At 43.6% G+C, this 18,360-nt stretch overlaps 1 protein-coding gene across 3 annotated transcripts in view; it reads left to right on the top strand.

The window, feature by feature from the left end:
- The window catches only part of col16a1 (collagen, type XVI, alpha 1), a 330,536-nt gene that overhangs the window by 137,609 nt on the left and 174,567 nt on the right, over positions 1-18,360 (top strand). For all 3 annotated transcript variants that reach the window (XM_060847623.1, XM_060847622.1, XM_060847624.1), the window contains exon 11: positions 10,053-10,079. In XM_060847623.1, the coding sequence (XP_060703606.1) occupies positions 10,053-10,079 (27 nt within the window). The remainder of the gene's footprint in view (positions 1-10,052; positions 10,080-18,360) is intronic.

The raw sequence follows: 18,360 nt of genomic DNA, 5'->3' as shown, positions 1-18,360 counted from the left end.
AACAGTGCTTCACCTGGGGGCCTACTGAAGATGTTACCTAGTATGGTGATGAAATGTCTAGACTTTGAGTCTTGCAATCTCAGACTTGAATATACTAATGATGTAGCCACGACAGCCCCATGCAGTGAAGAAATCCACAAATTCAGTACCATCTGAGAGAAGAAATTTCTCCTTATCTCTGTCTTTACTCTAAGATTAAGCCCTCCGGTCCTAGATTCTCCTACAAATGGTAAATATTTTTTCACATCTATCCTGTCAAGCCCCATCAGAATCTTGTATATTTCAATGCGGCAATATTAAACCAAGGATGCCATTGAAAGGGATTCAGAATTAAAGACATCTCGGGTTATAGAACATAGAACAGCACAGCACAGGCCCTCAATGTTGTGCCGAGCATGACGCCAAATTAAGCTAATCCCTTCTGCCTGCCCTTGGTCCATATCCCTTCATTCCTTGCATATTCATGCGCTCAACTAAAAGTACCTTAAATGCCCCTAATAAATCTGCCTCCACCACCACCTTTGGTCACACATTCCAGACTCCTACTATTCTGTGTAAAAAACTTGCCCCTCACTTCTCCTTTGAACTTGCCCTCTCTCACCTTAACTGCATGCTCCCTAATTGTAAACATTTCAACTTTGGGGAAAAAACTTCTTGACTGTCAACCCCATCTATGCATTTCCTCTCAAGTCTCCCCTCAGCCTCTGCTGCCCCAGAGAAAATGATCTGAGTTTTTTAGCGTCTCCTTGTAGCTCATACCCTCTAACCCAGGCAACATCTAAGTAAACCTCTTCTGTATCCTTTCCAAAATCTCCACATCCTTTCTGTAATGTGGTGACCAGAATTGAATGCAGTACTCTAGGTATGGTCTAATTGGAGCCTTATAAAGCTGAGTGTGATATTCTGATTTTTGTACACAATTCTCTGATTAATAAAAGCAAGCATGGCATATGCCTTCTTTACCACCCTATCAGCTTGTGTGGCTACTTTCAGGGAGCTGTGGACTTGAATCCCATGATCCGTCTGTACATCAATGTGTTCAAGGTCCCGTGATTAATTGTATACTTTTCCTGAAAATTTGATCTCCCAAAGTGCAGCACCTCATACTTCCCCAGATTAAACTCTCTCTGCCATTTCTCTGTCTATATCTGAAACTGATCGATATCCAGCAGTACTGTTTGACAATCTTCTACAATATTCACAGCTCCACGCATCTTAAACTATCTGCAAACTTACTAACCCACCCATGTACATTTTTATACAAGCCATTCATCTCTATAATCACAAACCGCAGAGGTCCCAGGATAGATCCCTGGGGAACACCACTGGTCATGGACCTCCAGTCGGAAAAACACCCTGCCACCACTACCCTCTGCCTTCTATGTATATACAGATTACGAGCAAAACTAATGTCATTTAAAAAATACCGTGCAAGGATTGTAACAAATATACACTGGACAAACAGGTAGAAAACTAGCCATCAGCATACATGAACACCAACTAGCCACAAAAAGTAATGGCCCTCTGTCACTAGTATCCTCACATATGAATGATAAAGGACACCACTTCGACTGGGAGAACGCATCCATCCTAGGACAAGCCAAAGACATGCATGAGAATTCCTGGAAGCATAGAACTCTATCAACAAATACATCGCATTAGACCCCATCTACCATCCCCTGAGAAAAGGACCAGGTAGTGACTTCACCATGGGAAATAACCACCACAGCAAATGACATCACCAACCCAAAGAAACCCAAACATAGAAATAGAAAGCAGGAATTTTCAGCATTGCTTCGTCTGAGGCCCACTGAAGATGTTACCTAGTAGGATAATGAAACATCTGGAAATGAACCTTCCAGCTCAGTGAGCAAACTTACATCCAGTAAATCCTATTCCTAAGAATTCTCTCAACTAGCTTCTCAACCACCGATGTTAGACTCATTGGTCTATAATTTTCTTGCTTATCCCTATTTCTCGTCTTGAACAGAGTAACACCATTAGCTACTCACCAGTGGCTAGTGAGGATACAAAGATCTTGGTCAGGGCCCCAGCAATCTTCTCTCTTGCCTTTCTGAATAACCTGAGGTGGATACCATTGGGGTCGAAAAGTGTGGTGCTGGAAAAGCACAGCAGGTCAGGCAGCATTCAAGGAGCAGGAAAGTCAATGTTTCAGGCATACGCCCTTCATCAGGAATGTGGGGGGAGTTGAAGGAGCCTGAGAGATAAATTGGTGAGGGATAGGGCTGTGCGGAAGGTAGCTTGGAAGGCGATAGGTAGATGCAGGTGGGGGGTGATGGTGATAGATCAGAGCGGAGGCTGGAGTGGATAGGTGGGAAGGAAGATGGACAATTGGGACAGTTCAAGAGGGTGGGGAGAGGAGAGATTGAGGGAACTGGTGAAATCAACATTGTTGCAGTGTGGGTGGGAGGTCCCGAGGTGGGACCAACGTGAAGCATCTTCCTCCAGTTGCATTGGGACCTTCCAACCCCAAGGAATCAATGTCGATTTCACCAATTTCCTCACCTCCCTTCCCTCCACCCCATTCCAGATTTCATGCTCCAACTCAGCACTGGCCTCTTGAACTGTTCCACCTGCCCATCTTCCTTCCCACCTATCTGTTGCACCCTCCACTCTGGTCTATCACTTTCACACTCCCCCACCCCCACCCCCACCCCCATCTACCTATCGCTTTCCAAGCTACCTTCCCCCTGCTCCACCCCATCCTATATATCTCTCAGCACCTCCCCCCCCCGGCCCCCCTCCTCCCAAGCATTGCTGATGAAGGGCTCATGCCCGAAACGTCGACTCTCCTGTTCCTTAAATGCTGCCTGACCTGCTGTGCTTTTCCAGCGCCACAGCTTTTGTCTCTGATTTCCAGCATCTGCAGTCCTCACTTTCTCCTGGATACCGTTGAGCCTTGGACACTTACCCACTTTTAATGCTTTTCAAGACAAATCTCACTATCCTCCATATCCTCCTCCTCCTGGATGAATACTCATTTAGCATATTGTCCATATTGTCTGCCTTCAAGCACAATTTTCCTCGTTTATTCTTGAATGGTCCTTCCTTCTCCCTAGTTATTCTCTTGTGTTTAATGTATGTATAGAACCAGGATTCTGTTTGACCCTAGAGATATAAAGAGATGTGTTATTGGAAAATTTGTTGGTAGGAGAGTGAGTAGTAAGGCTTTGGAACAAGAGACTTCAGTGAGCAGCAGCTCAGCAAAAACTACAGATAAGCTCAGGTAAAGTCCTTTTAATTTTCCTCTTTAGTCTGAGAGCAGTTGAGATGAGAGTTAGAGCAGTCGCATGTTCCTCCTGCAGAATGTGGGATCTCAGGGAGACTTCCATTGTTCCTGATGACTACACCTATGGGAGGTGTACCCAGCTTAGGGAGCTGGAGCTGGATGCACTCAGGATCATCCGAGATACTAAGCGCTTGACTGATAGTTTTAGTGAGGTGGCAACACCTATGATACAGGTAGAGAGTAGCTAGGTGACCAGCAAGAAAAGCAAAGGGATTGGACAGAGAGTGCAGGTATCCCATTTTGGATACTTTTGGAGGGGGGTGACCAGGAGAAAGTGAGGACTGCAGATACTGGAGATCAGAGTTGAAAAGTACGGTGCTGGAAAAGCACAACAAGTCTGATAGCATCTGAGGAGCAGGAGAATCGACATCTCAGGCATAAGCTCTTCATCAGGGCTTGACCATTCAGGGGAAAGCAGCTGCAGCCAGGTCAGTGGCTCTAAGACTGGCTCTGGGGCACAGTGGGAAAGAGTCGAAGTAAACGAAGTGGGTGGCACGGTGGCTCAGTGGTTAGCACTGCTGCCTCACAGTGCCAGAGACCCGGGTTCAACTCCTGCCTCAGACGACTGTCTGTGTGGAGTTTGCACATTCTCCCCGTGTCTGTGTGGGTTTCCTCCAGGTGCTCCGGTTTCCTCCCACAATCCAAAAAAATATGCAGGATAGGTGAATTGGCCATGCTAAATTGCCTGTAGTGTTAGGTGAAGGATTAAATGTAGGGGAATGGGTCTGGGTAGGTTGCTCTTTGGTGGGTCGGTGTGGACTTGTTGGGACGAAGGGCCTGTTTCCACACTGCAAGTAATCTAATCTAAACAGGACCTTACTGCTAGGAGACTCGATAGTTAGAGGGAGAGACAGGAGATACTGTGGCCTCAAACAGGAATCCAGGATGGAGTGTTGCCTCCCAGGTGTCAGGTTCCAGGATGTCTCAGAGCAGCTCAAGCAACATACTCAAGGGGGAGGATGAGCAGCCAGAAGACATTGTGCACATTGGCACGTACGGCACAGGTAGAGATAGGGATGAGGTCCTGCGGAGTGGTTACAGAGAGAGAGGAAAAATGTTAAAAACAAACACCTCGTTGGTGGTAATCTCCAGATTACTTCCAGTGCCACGTGCTAGTGAGGGTAAGAATGAGATATGGCAGATGAAGACATAGCTAAAACATTGGTGTAGGAGGCAGGGATTCAGATGTTTAGATCGTTGGGATGTTTTCTGGGGCAGGGGTGACCTGTTCAAAGGCATCGGAGCTGGACAGGGACCAATATCTTGGTGACCAGATTTGCTAGTTACAAGGGAGGGTTCACACCAGATTGGTTGGCGGTGGGATCCTCAGCAGCATGGAGGCAAGTGTGAGGCTGGGAGAAGATATGGTAATCAGAAATAGTAAGTTGAAGAGACAGGTCGGGCAGGAACACGACAGTAAGTGAGGTATGCCTGATGGACTACATTGTATCGATTTCAATGCAAGGGGACTGCATGGTTAGGCCGATGAATTTCGGGCATGGACAGGTCCGTGGGACTGGGATAATATTGCCATTACAGAAACGTAGCTCAGGGACAGACAGAACTGGCAGCTTGATGTTCCAGGTTTATAGGTGTTTTAGGCGGGACAGAAGTGGAGGAAAGAGGGGAGGGGGAATTGCATTTTAAATTAAGGCGAGTATCACAGCATTGGTCACAGATGAAATAATTGAAGGATCATCCAGTGAGGCTTTATGGGTGGAGCTAAGAAATAAGAGACAGGAAGGTGTCGTTATTGGGGTTATACAGGTCATTCTGCTGTAAGGCGACAGTAGTGTTCTTCTACAACCTCGCGCTGTAGAAAACCACACTATGGAAAACTGCTATAGAACATCATGCTGTAGAAGCTCACTTATCGAAACTCGCTATACCCATTCAGTAGAAAGTTTGCATTATCCAAACAACGTCCACAATTCATCAACTGCGTTATAACCAATTCACGCTGGTGAAATGTGTGTTGCAGCAGAATGACCTGTAGTATAGGCCCCCAAATAGTCAATGGGAATTAGAGGAATAAACATGCAGGGAGAGTGGGGAGACTCGAATTAGAGGAATAAACATGCAGGGAGAGTGGAGAGACTCGAAGGAGCAGAAGAGTTGTCATAGTAGGGGATTTTAACTTTCCTAACATAGACTGGAACTGCCAATAGCATTAAGGGCTTAAATGGGGTGGAATTTGTTAAGGGTGTTCAGAAAAGTGTCCTCAAGCAGTATATAGTGGGGCAAAACTTGACCTACATTTGGGAAATAGGGCAGGTGATTGAGGTGAGAGTGGGGGAGCACTTTGGGACCAGTGACCATAGTTCTATTACTTATAAAATAGCTATGGAGAGGGACAAAACTGGTCCACAGATTCACGTTCTAAACTGGGGCAAGGCAGATTTTGATGGAATTAGACAGGAGCTTGCAGGGGTTGATGGGAGTAGTTTGTTTGCAGGTAAAAGGATCTCCAGAATGTGGGAGGCCTTTAAAACTGAGATAGTGAGGGTTCAAGGTCTTTGTATGTTCCTGTGAGGGTGAAGGGCAAGGTTGGCAGGAATAGGGAACCCTGGATGACAAGAGATATTGAGGCTTTGATGTGAAAAAAGAAGGAGACATGACTCAGGTGCAGACAGCTGTGATGAGGGAAATCCCTGAAGGTATGTAAGGGATACAGGAGTTCACTGAACAAGGAAGTCAGGAAGGTGAAGAGGGGACATGAGATAACTTTGGCTGAGAAGATTAGGGTGAATCCAAAGAGATTCTTAATATATGTTAAAGGAAAACAAAAACTAGAAAGAGAATAAGATCCCTGAAGGACCAAAAAGGACATGTATGTGTGTAACCACAGGAGATGGGCAGGGTCTTCAATGACTATTTCTCCTGTGTGTTTACCGTGGAAAAAGACGTGAAGACTTGGGAACTTGGGCAAGTTAGTGGCGATATCTAGACGACAGTCCATATCACAGTAAAGGAGGTGTTGGACATATTAGAATATAAGAAGGTGGATAAATCTCCTGGTCCTGACCAAGTATATCCAAGAACACTGCAAGAGGCTAGAGAAGAAATTGTGATGGCCCTGGCTGATGCTTTTGCATCATTGTTAGCCATGAATGAGGGCCACGAAGACTGGTAGCAAATGTTGTGCCCTTAATCAAGAAGGGCTGCAGAGAACAACCTGGGAACTATAGACCAGTAAGCCTAACATCTGTGTTGGATAAGTTACTTGAGAAGATTCTGAGGGGTAAGATATGCCTGCATTTGGTTTGATTAGGAGTAGTCAGCATGACTTTGTGCGTGAGAGACCAAGCCCCACAAATTTGTTAGAGTTCTTTGATGAAGGGACCAGAAGGTTTGATGAAGGGAGGGTGGTAGATGTTGTTGATATGGATTTCAGTAAGGCCTTTGATAAGGTTCCACATGGAAGGCTGCTTTGGAAAGTTAGATCGTATGGAATCAAATGAGAGCTGGCAAATTGGATAGGCAATAGGAAGGAGCAAAGGGTAATATTGGGGAACAGCTTGTCAGACTAGAGGTCTGTGACTAGTGGAGTGCCTCATGGGTCAGTGCTGAGCCCATTGATGTTTGTTATCTATATCAATTATATGGATGAGAATGTACAAGACATGGTTAATAAGTTTGCTGATGACAGCTTGATCAGCTGAGGAAATGGGCCAAAAAATAGCAAATGGAGTTTAATATAGATAAGTGTGAGGTGTTGCATTTTGGAAAGTCAAATCAAGGTAGGAGTTTCATGGTGAATGGTAGGGTCTTAAGGAGTGTAGTGGAACAGAGGGACCTTGGGGTTCAGGTATACAGTTCTCTGACAGTGGAGTCCCAGGTAAACAGGGCAGTGAAGAAGGCTTTTGGCACACTGGGCACTGCATATAGAAGTTGGGAAGTTTTGTTGTATGTTGTACAGGATGTTGGTAAGGCCACACTTGGAAGTATTATATTCAGTTTTAGTCACCTTGCAATAGGGAAGATTTTATTAAACTAGAAAGAGTGCAGAAGAAACTTACAAGGATATTGCCAAGACTGAAAGGTCTGAGTTACATGGAGAAGCTAGACAAACTAGGACTTTTTTCTTGAGAGCATAGGAGACTGAGGTGGGGGGGGATCTTATAAGAGTATATAAGATCATGAGATGCCTGGGTAGGGTGAATGCACTCAAGCTTTTTTCCCAAGTTTGGGGAATTGAGAACTAGAGGGTATCAGTTTAAGGTTATAGAGAAAAGAATAAGAGGGAACCTAAGGGGAACCTTTTTACACAGAGGATGGTACATGTATGGAATGAGCTGCGAGCAGAAGTGATTGAGGTGGGTACATTAACAACATTTAAAAGGCATTTGGAAAATTACATGGATATGAAAGATTTAGAAGGATATGTGACAAATGCAGGGAAATGGGGTTAGTGTGGATGGACATTTTGATCGGCACGGACCTGTCTGAGTTGATGGGCCTGTGTCTGTGCTGTAGGATTCTATGACGCCACTTGCCACGGTCGTTTCATGACCTCTTCTTGCTCTCCTAATTCCCTACTTGAGTTCTTTTCTACTTTCTTTGTACTGTATTCCCCATGGGCCTTCTCTGATTTAGCTTCCTACATCTTACATATGTGCACAAGCTGTTGAAAGGTAGCTGGGCAGGTTCAGAAAGTACCGAAAAAGGTGTATGTGAAATTGAGCATTATAAATAGATACAGGGAGTATGACGCTGCCTAACCTGCTGTGCTTTAACCAGCAACACATTTTCAACAGGGATTAGAAAAGCAAGAAAGCTGTGATGAAACCAACATTGTGTCTAGTCCTGGTCTCTAAACTTAAGGAAGGATGTGAAGGCATTAAAGTGAGCGCAGAACTGGCTCATGGGGATGATTCCAGGAATAAAGAACTTCAGTTAAATTGGAAAAACAGAAGTTACCTTATTTAAAGAGCGGCACAGTGGCTCGGTGGTTAGCACCGCTGCCTCACAGCGCCAGGGACCTCGGTTTGATTCCAGCCTCAGGTAGTTGTCTGCGTGGTTTTTTTTCCCCAGATATGCAGCTTAGGTGAATTGGCCATGCTAAATTGCCCATAGTGTTCAGGGATATGTAGGTTAGGTGCTTTAGTCAGGGGAATGGGTCTGGTTGGGTAACTTTTCGGAGGGTGGCTGTGGACTTGTTGGGCAAATGCCGTGTTTCCACACAGTAGGGATTCTATGAAATAAATTCAGGTTCAGAGGCCATTTTGACAAAACTGGTCAAAATCAGAAGATTTTAGACAGGTTCAGATCCCATTGGAAGAAAGACTGGGAGCTCGAGGAACGTTTATTTCTGTGGTGATTAACAAACAAACCCGGGACAGCACAAGGTGTCAGCTCTTTTAGAAAGTGATTGCTGAGGATCCAGAGTGTGTGGTCTCCGTAGGCAGTGGAGCCAGATTCAATCATGATTTTCCAAAGAAAATGGAGAAATAAATATTTGCAGAATTACAAGGAACTGGAGGAGGAATAGGACAGAGTGCTCTTCTGAGGGGCCAGTGTGACTGGACAAGTAGCCTCATTCCATGTTTTAACCATTCCATCATTCTACTCTCGCCAATCAGAGCCTTTAAGCTGCTGTCAATTCGTTGGGGTTTACCCCTCTCCCTGAAAATCTCAATCTCTTGGCTCCAGACTCTCCAATTCTTCAGCTAATTGGCCAGATCCTGAAAGCACTAAACAAGCAAGGATATTATATTTAAAAATATAAATTTTTAAAGGCTGACCGTACAATAAACTCCATGGGTACTGTTCCTTCTTGGTTTGGGTAAGCTATGATTCTTGTCTTTTTTTAACTTTTCCCCTAGTCTTTGTTGCATTGTGATTAGATTAGATTCCCTACAGTATGGGCACAGGCCCGTCGGCCCAATGGGTACACACTGACCCTCCGAAGATCAAACCATTCAGACCCATTCCCCTACTCTTTATTTACTCCTGACACCTATCACTATGGGCTATTTAGCATGACCAATTCACCTGATCTGCACCTCTTTGGACTGTGGGAGGAAACTGGAGCACCCAGAGGAAACCCACACAGACACTGGGAGAAAGTGCAAACTCCACACAGACAGTTGCCTGAGGTGGGACTCAAACCAAGGTCCTTGGCGGTGTGAGGTAGCAGTGCTAACCACTGAGCCACTGTGTTGCCCCACATTGCCTCACTTGGTTCTGATGTTGCTAACTGCCTATCTAGATCCTGAATCCTGCAGATAGGTTCCATTGAGGTTTCAGTTTGCCTCAGAAAGGTGATTAGAAAAATCAACATGATCCCTATTCTTTGGAAAAGTTGGGAATGCTCAGGAATGTGGAAGACCTCTATATTACGTTTGGATTTCAGTTCTCTGAATGGCCTAGTGCATAAAAGAACAGCATTGGGAAGTTCCAGATTTGATTGCTGATTCCTCTGGAGGTAGGTGGCTATGTGCAGGTTGACTGGTGAATGGGAAATCCAGGATCCAAGCATTGAGATCAGCAGAGGAAAACAGCCAATGTTTCATTCTTGATCACAATCAGTCCTGAGGCGTTTTGGGCAAGGCTTTGGAGATTTCAAGCTTTGACAGACACACAACTTCCAAATAAATAAGTTAAATCAGGGAGAGCTGGGGGAGTGTTGGTGGTTCTCAAACTCAGAATGGGGTGCTGCCTTCAGCAGAGGAAATGGAAACTGGCCAAATATTGTTTGTAAAATGAAATTAATTCTGAACTTTTCTATCATCTCTTACAGGAAGCCAGCGGAATTGTCAAGCAGAAGGTAATGAGCAGTCATCACTGCAATTCTTGCAGCAAGCATTCAGTCATGTTTCTGGGTAGGCCTGAACTGAAGATACTGTGCATGTCAGAGCAGGAAGTACAACCCCAAAGGCTAATTATTTAAAGGTTTTGTCAGTGATCCACTATAAAAACAGATATCATAAGCACCAGACTTACAGGCACAGACAACTTCATATCCCATAGTCCAATGGAAATATATAAATTACATATTTAGAAAGAAAATCTTCAAAAGCTTTCTTCACTCAGGGATGTCACAACAATTTGAGGAGGTAAGACTGTAACTACTGGCCAGTCATGTAGAGGGTTTGATGGAGTCAGTGCTGAGAGAGCTTCACTCTGTATCTGACCTCCACTATACTCGTCTGGGATGTGTTTGTTGGCTAAATCGAGAACTGACTTCAGATTTAAGCTTCAAACTAACACTATTTATTATACATTACTATTAAATATTGCAATGCATCATGTTATGAACTAGGCAAGACCACTCACAACATTCTTAAGCAGGCAGCCCAGACCATAACTTTGCAATTTGTGTCAGTAAGTGTACAGTGAAAATTACCGGGAGTAAGTTAGCGAGGTTGACTACCAGGTTGTAAAACTGACAAAAATTTATTCACAAAATTACACAAAGAAACACAAGGAACAGAACTGAGACTATCCAAACTAGACTTAATTATGCTGCTCCAAAAATACACATCAGTCCCAATAAACAAACTTGATGAGAGAGTTGTGGAAGGAATAGTTTTTATGGAATACAGATAGGGGCGGGGAGGGGAATATATCTCTGGTGGTGGGGTCCATTTGTAGGTGGCGTTAATGGTGGAGGATGATGCAATGTATCCGGAGGTTGGTGGGGTGTAAGGTTAGGACAGTGTTGGGAGGGGGGAGGTCTGTACTTGTTGCGGTTGGAGGGGTGTGGTTCAAAGGCAGAGGTGTGGGAAGTGGATGATATGGACTGGAGGGCATCATTGACCATGTAAGAGGGGAAATTGTGGTCATTGAAGAAGATCATCTGGTGTGGTGGAACTGGTCCTCCTGGGAGGAGGTGCAGCGGAGCTATTTGGAATAAGGGATAAAATTTTTACAGGAGGCAGGGTGGGAGGAGGTGTAGTCTAGGTAGCTGTGAGAGTCGGGTTTGTAAAAGATGTCCATCTTGAGTCAGTCACCGTTGATGGAGGTGGAGAGGTCCAGGATGGGAAGGGAGGTATCTGAGATGGTCCAGGTGAATTTAAGGTCAGGTAGAATGTGTTCGTGAAATTGATGAACTGTTCACTCTCTTCTTGGGAGCATGAGGTGGCGTCGATACAGTCAATGTTGCAGAGGAAAAGGTGAGAAATGGGATGCCTGCGTAGCTGCAGAAGATGGACTGTTCCATGTACCCAATGAAGAACCAGGCATAGCCGGGGCCCATGCCAGTGCCCATGGCTACCCCTTTGGTCTGGAGGAAGTGGACAGACTCAAAGGAAAAATTATTGAGGGTGAGGATCAGTTCAGCCAAATGAACAGGAGTGTCAGTGGAAGGGTATGCCAGGAGAGGATGAAGGCCTTGGTCTTGGCGTATGGGGACTGGATGTCCATGGTGAAGATGAGGCATTGGGGTCCGGTGAAACGAAAGTCATGAAGAAGGTAGAGGGCGTGGATGGTGTCCCAAATATAAGTGGGAAGTTCCTGAACCAGGGATAGGACAGTATCAGGATACGTGGAGATCAGTTTGGTGGGGCAGGAGCAGACAGAGACGATAGGTCGGCCAGGGCAGTCAGGTAGTTAAGGGCCAATCAAAGACAGCAGTGGGAAGTTGTGTGTGGAGTCCGAGGAGATAGGGGAAGCACTAAATGAGTATTTTTCATCCGTATTCACACTGGAAAAAGACAATGTTGTTGAGGAAAGTACTGAGATACAGGCTCCTAGACTACATACTTTTGGTAAGTATAAAAATAGAAAAGTCCCCTGGGCCAGACGGGATTTATCCGAGGATTCTCTGGGAAGCCAGAGAGGAGATTGCAGAGCCTTTGGCTTTGATCTTTATATCATCATTATACCTTATTCAAGAAGGGGAGTAGAGACAACCCTGGTAATTATAGACTAGTGAGCTTTACTCCGGTTGTGGGTAAGTGTTGGCAATGGCTAATAAGACATAGTATTTATAATTATCTAGAAAGGAATAAGTTGATTAGGAATAGGCAACACAGTTTTGTGAAGGGTAGGTCGTGTCTCACAAACCTTATTGAGTTCTTTGAGAAGGTGACCAAGCAGGATGATGAGGGTAAAGCGGTTGATGTAGTGTATATGGATTTCAGTAAGGCCTTTGATAACAGTAGGCTATTGCATGAAATGTGGAGGCATGGGATTGAGGGTGATTTAGCGGTTTGGATCAGAAATTAGCTAGCTGAAAGAAGACAGAGGATGGTGGGTGCTGGGAAATGTTCATCCTGGAGTTCAGTTACCAGTGGTGTACCACAAGGATCTGTTTTGGGGCCACTACTGTTTGTCATTTTTATAAATGACCTGGAAGAGGGCGTAGAAAGGTGGGTTAGTAAATTTTGCAGATGACACTAATGTTAATGGGGTTGTGGATAGTGCCGAAGGATGTTGCAGGCTACGGAGGGACATGGATAAGCTGCAGAGCTGGGCTGAGAGGTGGCAAATGGAGTTTAATGCAGAAAAGTGTGAGGTGACTCACTTTGGAAGGAGCAACAGGAATAAAGAGTTCTGGGCTAATGGTAAGATTCTTGGTAATGTTGATGAGCAGAGAGATCTCGGTGTCCAAGTGCGTACAAGTCTGTAGGTTGCCACCCAGGTTGTTAGGGTTGTTAAGATGGCATAGGGTGTGTTAGCTTTTACTGATAGGGGATTGGGTTTTGGAGCCTTGAGGTCATGTTGCAGCTGTACAAAACTCTGGGGCAGCCGCACTTGGAATCTTGAAAACAGTTCTGGTCGCTGCATTATAGGAAGGATATCGAAATATTGAAAAGGGTGCAGAGGCGATTTACTAGGAAGTTGCCTGATATGGAGGGAAGATCTTACAAGGAAAGGCTGATGACTTGATGCTGCTTTTGTTAGAGAGAAGAAGGTTGAGAGGGGACTTAATTGAGACATATAATCAGATGGTTAGGTAGGTGGGCAGTGAGAGCCATTTTCCTGGGATGGTGATGGCTAGCACAAGGGGACATAGCTTTAAATTGAGTGGTGATAGGTATAGGACAGATGTCAGAGGTAGTTTCTTTACTCAGAGAGTAGCAAGGACATGGAAAGCCCTGCCTTCAACAGTAGGAGACTCACCAGCTTTAAGGGCATTTGCTGGTCACTGGATAGACATAAAATGGAAAATGGAATAATGTAGGTTAGATGGGCTTCAGATTGGTTTCGAAGGTCAGTGCAGAGCTGATTGATCTGTAATACACTGCTATGTTCTATGGATGAGGAGTGATCTCTTTTGGTAGAACAACTGCATTCTTTGAAAAAGGTTGGACAGTTGTATCTTTGTTGATTCGGGGTTTTGGAATCACATCTGTGACAAACTCGTGTAACATTAGATTGCTTGGGATTTGGTGTTGATGTTTTCACCGTCAAATATGTCTCCACGGGTCAGAGGGTTTCGTGTGCCTTACGTAGTCAACGTGCCCTGTAGAATGGCCTATATATTTTTTTAAAACCCTTTGCTGTGTAATGTTTTTTGAGCTGTTTTCTAAATACTGCATTTGATTTGATGCTCAATCCAAACGCTTCTGGAAATCTTCAGAATTGCACTTTTCATGTCTGCCAATGAAGCGATCGGTCAAATGGATCTGGAAGCTTCAGCATTTTGGACACAAAGGAATATTGTTGCAGTATTCGATTGTTGTTCGACTCCTGAAGTTGTTGATTGTTTTCTTGATTTGAAAGATCACTAAGATTTTGTATTCCTCCACCTAATTGCAGTTCTTGTATCTTTGTTGTTGTGAAAGTAGGTGATGGTTTTGCAGTGCTAAATGCTGTTTTCAGTGTAATGTTTGATTGTCATTTCTCAATATGGCGCCTTCACTGATGTGAATGAAGATATTGTTGTCCAAGGTATTTGCGCATTTAACATGACATGTTTAAGCTTTGCTTTTTTATATGAAGATTTTTCAAGTTTTGATTAATAACATTGCAAAATTGCCTTAGTTGCTATATCAACCTTTAAAAGCAGGTCTAATTATTCATATTCCTTCCATCATAATTCAGATGTACTAGCTCCACTGGCACACGTATAGGAAGGCACAAATGCAACTATTTTCTGACCAGTTGATTGAGTTTTGAGATACTTTTTAAGTCCTTCAGCAGATGGTCTTTGAAGGTTCAGTAATCCTGTGCATCTGGTATGGCCTGTGTCCAGCTGCCTTGAATAAACACAGCAAAAACTACACTGCATCTTGATTCTGTTCCTTTGTCAGACTTCTCCTCAACAGCGGCTGCAGTGCAGAATTCAGACTTTTGTTCTTTACATACTGTTCATTCATATTTATTCAAATCAAAACAAATCATCTAACTGCAATGGCCGTATTTCTGTTCAACGCGTGAAGGCTCGAGGCTCTTCACCAAGGCCTCATTACAGACCTGACTCCAATTAACTGCCCCATTTGGATATATGACTTGGATTAGCAATTTCCATTTTGATACTGTGCTTTACAGACGTGTTTGTGTAAAGCAGCAGTGTGCTTGCTGGTGAGTTTGCAGCAGAGATGAATTTCAAACCCAAACAATTTGTGGTTGGAGACATTGGGCATTCAGCCAAAACTCCATGTGGGAACCATTAAACAACGTCGCTGACTGCCAACTTCAGCAGATGTTTTTCTTCAGTCTCTTGGTTTCTGAAGTGAGTGGGAGATGGATGGTCCAGCCTGGGCCTCGCCTGTGGGGTAGACACTGACCCTTACGACCATAGGAATCCAGACCCCAGTTCACCTAGAGTGAACCCTCCAACATGGCATGTTCTAGACATAACCAACTAGACTTTTAAAGAGGCAGACCAAGTCGTGGCAGGGAGGCAGGCTAACCCTAATAGCGGATTAGTGAGTGACCGATTCTTAATCTGAATACAGATTCGGCAAACCAATCGAGCACTAAAGTTGGAGAGGATAAATTTCTGGAGTCAGGTAACGGTGCTTTATGGGGATCAGTGCATTGAGTATAAAGTGTTCGGTGGTCATGTTGCGCCTGTACAGCACATGGGTGAGGCCAGTTTTAGAATAATGTGTTCAGTTCTGGTCTCCCTGCTATAAGAAAGATATTGTTAAGCTTGAAAGGGTTCAGAAAAGATTTACAAGGATGTTGCCAGGATTAGACGGTTTGAGAGGCTGAACTTTTACCCCTGGCTGAGGGCTGACTTTATAGAAGTTTATAAAATCATGAGGGGCATAGATAGGGTGAATAGCCAAGATCTTTTTCCCAGGGTAGAAATGTTCAAAACTAGAGGGCATGGGTTTAAAGTGAGAAGGGAATGATTTAAAAACTACCTGAGAGACAAGTTTTTTGTTCAGAAAGTGGTGCGTGTGTAGAATGAACTGCCAGAGGAAGTGGTGGAGGCAGGTAAAATTGCAAATTTTAAAAGACATCTGGATGGGTATATGTTTACGAAAGATTTAGAGGGATAGGAGTCAAATGGGCCTAGATCAGTTTAGGATGCCTGGTTGTCATGGACTGAAGGGTCTGTTTCTGAGCTGTATAGCTCTTTGACTTGATGTGATTTTAGATCTAATGTTATGTAACAAAGACAAGCTCATTAACAATCTTGTTGTAAAATAACCTTTCAGAATGAGTGATCACAGAATCATAGAATTTCACATTATATTTGAAACGAGGTAGTTAATTCTAAAACAAGGGTATTAAATTTTAATTAGGAAAATCATAAGGCATGAGGCTGAGGTGGTTTGAGAAAATCTATTTGAAGGTGAGTGTACATAAGGAATGGAGAGTCTTTCGAGAACCACTGCATGCATTCCTTCAAGAATGGTTAATCGTGGCTAACAAAGAAAGTTCAGCATTGTGTATGCAACAAAGGAGAATCACAAAACTATTCAAGGGGAGAATTGCTTATGAATGCTGTTGCGCCTGCCACGCACTCTTAGATCTAGCAAAGAAACCGCAAGTCAACTCTTAATAATAATAAACTATCGTATTTATTTATTTAGCACAATTAATATTATATATAATAAAATAAATTGCAAACTAACAATTTAAACTATAAACTTAATCAACTATCTTGTGTTTTACTTTAACTCTAAATGATCATATCCCCCACACCTGATCTTGGCCTTGATCCAAGTGGCGATGATCGCCTGGTCTTCTCCTGGTGGTCCCAGAGGTGTCTTCTCTTAATGGTTGGTCTTGGGTTACTGCTCCTGAGGATGATGTTGCAGCGATTCTTATACTTCGAAGTGTTCGCGCTCTTTGGGAGGGTCTTTGATATCCACCTATAGATCGATCAGGGCTTGATCACTGTGATTAATCATAACCAACTAGGCATTGCCATGACAATGGCAGAGTGGTCCTTGGGCATCCATTCCTAGAGGAATTAGCTGCATGTAGGTCAGGGAGCCCTTTCCAAATAAGAGTGTGAGGCACCTCTTTATCTGGTAGACAACTCGATGTTTCCGATTATCCTGGGGATGGCATTCAGGTCAATTCCATTCAGTTCCAATTCAAGTGTATATTGTATTGTCTGCATCTGCTGGGTCAGTTGCATATTGTCTGTGTGTAAGCGCAGCCTGTCTGGATTCTGCAGCATGTTCATTCCAGAGTCTTTGAGCACAATCACTTTTGGTCAAGGCTTGTTTCAATTTCCCAGCATGCCTCATTTATTGTCCATTTTTTATAAATCCCATCATTATGAGTGGCCTGTCCAGCCACAATGTAATCGAGCAAAAAACATAAAAATAGACTGTAACATTTTCTACAGGCATAAAAATGAAACGTTTGGCTCAAATGAGTAGAGTCTGGAGAATTCAGAATGAGAAATGAAGAAATTGCGGAGAATCTAAATCATTATTGTGCATCTGTTTCATTGAGAAAGATACCACAAATCTCCCAGAACAACAGGCCCAAGTGGCTAGATAGAATGAGGAGTTGAAAGTAATTAACCTTAGTACAAAGATTGTACTGGAGAAATTAATGAGGTTAGAAGTTGATAGAACCCAGAGAAATGAAGGAGGAGGCTTTTGAGGTCCAGTGCACCAAACGTGTACATCTTTGGACTGGGCAATCTGGGCCTATATCCTCTAGAGTTTTGAAGAATGGCAAGTGATCTCATTGAAACTTACAAAATCCTTATAAAGACTGACAGGGTTGTGTTTCCACTCACTGTGGAGTCTAAAACTAGGAGGCACAGTTTAAAAATTAGGGGGATGCAACTTAGGGCTGAGATAGGGAAAATTTTGTTTTACTCAAAGGATTGTAAACCTTTGGAATTTTCTACCACAGAGGACTGTGTCTTTGAGTATGTGTAATGTAGACATTGATATATTTCTGATTACTGGTGGTTACAGGCTTATGGGGATGGGCTGGGTAAAAGGCATTGCATGCTTATTGGCAGCAATTGTATTTTATGGTGGGGGAGGTTCAATAGGCTGAATGGCCTATTCCTGTCCCTATGTTCCTACATTGCTATGTGAAGCTGAAGGAGCAAAGGGAGGCCCTCCAGCCCTGACATAATTGAAAAAGCCACCTATCATGGTGGGAGCTGAAGATTTGTAACAAAAAGAGAGAAGGAGCATCTTAACTTGGAGGCCTTTCGATTTTGAAAACTTCTATCAGATCTCACCTATCCTGATAACTGAAGTTTCTCATTCCTACACCCATATTTATAAATCACTTCTGCAATCTCGCCAATGTATTTGCACCTTTCATATTATGTGGTGCCCAAAATTATACACAATACTTCAGCTGAGGTATAATGTGTCCTAAATGTTTGATAATCTCTATTTATGAAGCTTAGACTGCTATATGCTTTATTAACCATCCTCTCTGTCTGTCTTGCCATCCTTAACAACATATATACATATAGAGTCATAGGCTCATACAGCACAGAAGTCGACCCTTTGGTTCAATTAATCCAGGCCAAACATAATTCCAAACTAAAATAGTCCCACCTCCATGCTCCAGGCCCATGTCCCTCCAAATCTTTCATATTCATGTACTTATCCAAATGTCTTTTAAACGTTGTAATTGGACCTCATCCACCAAGATCATTCCACATGCGAACATCTGTCTGTGTAAAAAATTTGCCCCTCAAGTTTTTTTTTAAT

The sequence above is a fragment of the Hemiscyllium ocellatum genome, chromosome 30 (assembly GCF_020745735.1).
Source record: "Hemiscyllium ocellatum isolate sHemOce1 chromosome 30, sHemOce1.pat.X.cur, whole genome shotgun sequence".
NCBI classification, from domain to species: Eukaryota; Metazoa; Chordata; class Chondrichthyes; order Orectolobiformes; family Hemiscylliidae; genus Hemiscyllium; species Hemiscyllium ocellatum.
The sequence above is the reverse complement of the archived record's forward strand: the minus strand, read 5'-3'. Positions and strand labels throughout refer to the sequence as shown.